The following is a 5,572-nucleotide window of genomic DNA, read 5'->3' as shown; positions in this document are numbered from 1 at the left end:
TATAAAAGAATCAAGTCAAAATGGAAAATTTAATTTTTTTTACATATTAAATTAGCTTGGCCACTTGATTTTGATAAATTTGTTAATTTATGTTTTTAGTACTTTTCGGGTCTCGAAGAAGCAGTCTACAGGAATATTACAGCTTGCAAACAATTTGCTGATACTGTAAGGAGTGCATACGGCCCTAATGGCATGAATAAAATGGTCATTAATCATATTGAGAAACTGTTTGTAACAAATGACGCAGTAACAATTGTCAATGAATTAGAAGTAGAGCATCCAGCTGCCAAGTTATTAGTCTTGGCATCAAAAATGCAAGAAGCTGAAGTAGGAGATGGAACAAATTTCGTTATCATCTTTGCTGGAGAATTGCTTCATGCAGCAGAAGGATTGCTTCGTCTAGTATGTTGTTTTATAATATTTAATTACATTGATGTACCAGTAAAGTTCTCTTTTTTTATTTAAAATATAAAATATTTTTCCAGAAATGTGATAAATAATGCATTTAATAGAAATAAATTATATTTTAATTATATTTTTTTATTACAGGGTATTACAACTTCAGAGATTATTGAAGGTTATGAGAATGTCTTGAATAAAGCACTTGAAATCTTACCGACTCTAATTGTTCATGAAGTAAAAGATGTACGAGACGAAGAACAAGTGAAGAAAGGAATTAGGAGCACTATCATGAGCAAACAGTATGGAAATGAGGACATCCTTGCTTCTCTCGTCATCAAGGCTTGTATCTCTATTTTGCCAGAGAAGACAACATTTAACGTTGACAACATACGAGTTTGCAAAATACTCGGGGGTGGTTTAAGTAACTCCCAAGTAATGCAAGGCATGGTATTTAAGCGTCAAGTGGAAGGAGACATCACAAAGCAAACCGAAGCAAAGATTGCGGTTTACACTTGCGCTGTGGACATCATTCAGACCGAGACCAAAGGTACAGTGCTGATTAAAACAGCTGATGAGCTATTGAAATTTTCGCGTGGTGAGGAATCGTTGTTAGAAAACCAGATCAAGGCAATCGCTTATAGCGGCGCTAAAGTGGTTGTGTCCGGTGGAAAATTTGGCAACATGGCTCTGCACTATATGAACAAGTACAATCTGATGGCTGTTCGTATCCCGAGCAAGTTCGACATCAGGCGACTTTGCAAGACCGTCGGTGCTACCGCGCTGTCAAAACTGGTAAATTTTGGCCCTGATTTCTCAATTCCGCTAGACATTTTAGTATCTTGCATAACTTCATCTGATATACAATTATAGATCTATTTTTTATAGCTTAATTACTTTTGGAATTTAAAGTGAAATAAATATATGTCTGATATTTGATAAAAACAAGAAAATTTAAAGCTGGTACAGTCTGTTCTTATTTCAAGACCGACGTCTTAAGATGCTAATATAATCTTGTGATTAAGTAATGATATCTGAAAATTATATTTAAGACTCTTCATTATAAGAACCTATCATGAGTATTGATGTTAGTCCAATATAGTGCCAAAATAAAAAATAGATCTAATGTTTTAGAATAAGCTTTTTAAGCTTTAGAATAAGATTTTACAATAATCAATCAATAATATATCAATAATTTATTTTAAAGGTACCTCCGACGAAAGAAGAGTTGGGATATGCCGATACGGTATACATAGACGAATTGGGAGACACTATAGTGGTAGTATTTAAACTGGAGGGAAAAGAGAGCCGCGTCAGCACCGTGCTTGTGCGTGGCTCGACCGAGAATTATATGGATGATATTGAGCGCGCAATTGATGATGGTGTCAACACCTTCAAAGGCATTACGAAAGACGGTAGATTTGTTCCTGGTGCAGGTGCTATGGAGATCGAGCTTGCTGCACAATTGGCGGCGTATGCGGATACGCTACCCGGTCTCGAGCAGTATGCCGCACGCAAATTCGCCACTGCCTTAGAGATATTCCCGAAAACGCTGGCCGAGAGCAGCGGTATACGCGCGTCCGAACTTGTATCAAAGTTATATGCAGCACACAAAGAAGGAAAGAAGAACTACGGTTTTGATATCGATGTATGTCTCTCTCTCTCTCCCTCCCTCTCCTTCTTCCTCCCTCCCTTCTATTTGAATTCTTATGATGATCTTAGGATTGTCTTTCTTGAAATCTAAGACATTTATATGGATAATTACTTCAATTCTATATTTTTTTTCCAGGGTGAGAGCGCAGCTTTGATCGATACCATCGAAGCCGGAATCTTGGATTTGTATCTGACAAAGCAATGGGCGATCAAATATGCAGTCGGTGCGGCGTGTGCAGTTCTCAAAGTAGATCAAATCATTATGGCAAAGCGAGCGGGCGGTCCGAAAGTTCCAGCGGGAGGCGTTCGCGAAGAAGACGATTAATAAGTGAACGAATCGACAGCATAATTGCAAACTTTCATATGTCTTATTAACATATTATTAGTTTCTGAAAAAGTTATTGGAATAGAGCGAATAAAAAATAAACACCGTGTCTCTGCTTAATTCGCCTAATTAAAAAGGAAAGAAATGTACTTTCTATTGCATGTTTGCTCATTTCTGGAGGTGGGCAAAAACTTCTATAATTTTATATTTTCCATCTGTTGAATTTCAAATTATATTAATTTTATATTGTATTAATTTAAGATTCAACAGATGCACTGGATAGATATTAAGCCAAGTATTAAATAAACTTGTTAATAAATATAGTATTCAGTACCATTTTTTCTCTGTTAATTTGATAGAATATAAAAAAATAAAAATCACATAATAAATAAGAATCGTAATTAATAATAAATAAATATGTTGCAAATAATTTGGTAAATTGTACAATAAATTGTCAGAATCTGTAGCAACATTTATTTGGCTACTAAAAAATCAAATTATTGTATGGATGATAAAATTCAATAATAAAATAGATCTGTAAATATATATATATATATATAAAGTCAAAAAGTAATTTTCGAAAAAATTTCAGAAATAATATTAGTAAAAAGAAATCCATTATTTTTGCATGAAATTGAATGGAAAAATAATGGATTTCTTTTTACACCTAATATTATACAAACATTGAATACACTTGGAAGTTTTCCAATCATATATTGTCAATTTAAGGTTTCATTTAGCAGAAACAAACTAAACCCTTCACCATCTCTACCGATTTTATCGGTGTCTTCTGTTCTTTGTAAAATAAAATATATTCGCTTGCAAAAAAACGTAAAAAAATTAATCAAAACAATTATATCATATATTTGAAAAGCTGGATGTATTACAAAGTTAAAACTAGATATATTATAAAATTCAATACATTTATTAAAATTATTACAGCGTGGTAAGGCATAAAATTAGATGTATTACAAAATTCAGTACGACTATTACAGTAATGGTAATGACAATCTAATAAAAATTCTTGTGTTAACATTAATAATTAATACAAAATTAAAATATAATGTGCATTATTAACTAATATTAACTAATATTAAAAAAGATAAGTAACACTTTCAAAACGCTTATATTACAATTAATAATTAGTTTTTACTTCTATATATGTATATATTCTTTCTATATATGTATATATAGATGTAACCATTTATGTTTAACAACTTTACAAGCAAGGTTGAGTTCGGAAAAGTGTTGCAGCCGTTTTGTCCACGACTGTACATATAAGAAAAAGGATTACTTATAAGAATTTGAATCATGTCCTTCCTCGGCTTTCATTTCTTCGAACACATATCTCACATCATGAGAAATTTCGTAACATATTTTGTTGATAAATTATAGACGAATAATCAAATACAAATAATCAATCCTGAATACGATTAAAATATATCGAAAAAAACTCTGGAACGGTTATTTCCGATCCGCTGAAAATTTTTTTTAGTGGACCAAAGAATGCTTCAAAGCATTTGTAGCATCATGCGATTGTAGTCTATCCTCTGGTTTATAAAAATCGACATTGATCGCGTTTCAGTAGACTCAACTGTTGCGAAACGGATCTGTCAGCGCTCTCATTGTTATTGTATTGTTCTTTTAGATAGATTAATATAATAGCAGCAAGAGAGAGAAAGAGAGAGAGAGAGAGAGAGTGCTCACAGATCCGTTTCTCAACAATTGATCTATTGAATGGGATCATTGGTTTCGACTTCAACAATTATTCGAAATTGAACTGATTTTTGATATCAAAAATTGTTCGAAATCGAGCTGATTTCGATATCAAAAATTATTTGAAATCGAAATCGAGCTTGATTTTGATGTCGAAATTTTTTCAAAAGCGAGTCTGTCTGAATCTTGAAACGTTGAAATGTTGAATTTCTATTTCTTTTGATTATTTCGATATCATTTCGACATCATTTCTATTAATTATTTTTCTCTGGGTGAGACATCATCTCGTGCCCAGAATACTTGGTGTGATTGCAGTGACCATGGTGACCACCTTATGCAGCATCTCAATGAAAGTTTCGCTTACTGTCAAAGCACTGGAAATATATGATTCTATCATCGAACTAGAATTCCATTGAATGGGTTTTGTGAAAAATCAAAATTGTGAAAATTAATCCGATAACTTTAACGGCACTCTCGAAGCAAATGCGCGCGCGACGAACTGGCTGCGATTCGTTTATTTTACGTTCAATTAAATCAGCGACGAGGATACGTTTGTTCCCTCGTAGGATTTTCACATAAAGAGAACGATTTTACTTAAGTATCTAAAAATTTATCTAGATATACAAATAATTCAGATAGATCTGAAAATTTTTAGATATTTAAAAAACCTATTCTTTTCGTGTATCTTAGAGAAATGATAATGGAATCGACATCGAATAAACATTGATTCGAAATCATCAAATCGATCATTTCTCATTGATCCTTAGGGTATTGAACTCTTCCAACATTAAGATCATACCTGTGAAAGAGAAGATACCCGAAAAATACTATTATTTATATTACTATACAATTATCGATTAATTTTTAAAAATGAATATCGAACACACGTCAATTTTGAAATAAATTCATAGCAGACAAAAGGTTTGAATTTCTTATTATCTATAAGATATGATTAGCATCAATTGAATGAGCTGAAGATTAATAAAAATGAAATATTTCTCTTAGCGACAAAGTTACGCTTTCTTTTCCAAAGTTACGCTTAATTTTATTAGGGAACTTTTATTGTTACAAGTATGAATATTATCAACACTAAAATTGTATATGACATATACATATATGTATATATATTTAACATATACTATGTCTCTATAATTAAATGTACATAAAAATACTTTTATTTTAAGAATACAATAAAAATTTAAGTATTTTGTTTACGGCTCTATATTAAATTATATTATTATTATTACAAAAATAATTTTACGTTTAATTTATGAAAAATGTTATATTGCGTGTGCATTAACTTCTACATATTTATAAAACATTTCATTGAAGTTATTAATTTCAATATGTGTCGTTTAAAAGTATCGTAAGTAATAAGTATCTATTATGTATGGTGGAAGAGGACATGTGTCTTCTTTTTCCATATTATTATACTTGATGGAAGCATCTATTATGCATAGTGAAAGAAAACAACGTCTT

The 5,572-nt window shown here is 31.6% G+C and overlaps 1 protein-coding gene across 1 annotated transcript in view; it reads left to right on the top strand.

Annotated features, from left to right (window-relative positions):
• The window catches only part of LOC108692046 (T-complex protein 1 subunit theta), a 3,269-nt gene extending 772 nt beyond the window's left edge, over positions 1-2,497 (top strand). Inside the window, exons 2-5 of the mRNA XM_018200151.1 lie at positions 100-402; positions 550-1,194; positions 1,607-2,047; positions 2,189-2,497. Of these exons, the coding sequence (XP_018055640.1) occupies positions 100-402; positions 550-1,194; positions 1,607-2,047; positions 2,189-2,377 (1,578 nt within the window). The 3' untranslated portion in view covers positions 2,378-2,497. The remainder of the gene's footprint in view (positions 1-99; positions 403-549; positions 1,195-1,606; positions 2,048-2,188) is intronic.
• The last annotated feature ends 3,075 nt before the right edge of the window (positions 2,498-5,572 follow it).

The sequence above is a fragment of the Atta colombica genome, unplaced genomic scaffold (assembly GCF_001594045.1).
Source record: "Atta colombica isolate Treedump-2 unplaced genomic scaffold, Acol1.0 scaffold58, whole genome shotgun sequence".
NCBI classification, from domain to species: domain Eukaryota; kingdom Metazoa; phylum Arthropoda; class Insecta; order Hymenoptera; family Formicidae; genus Atta; species Atta colombica.
The sequence above is the reverse complement of the archived record's forward strand: the minus strand, read 5'-3'. Positions and strand labels throughout refer to the sequence as shown.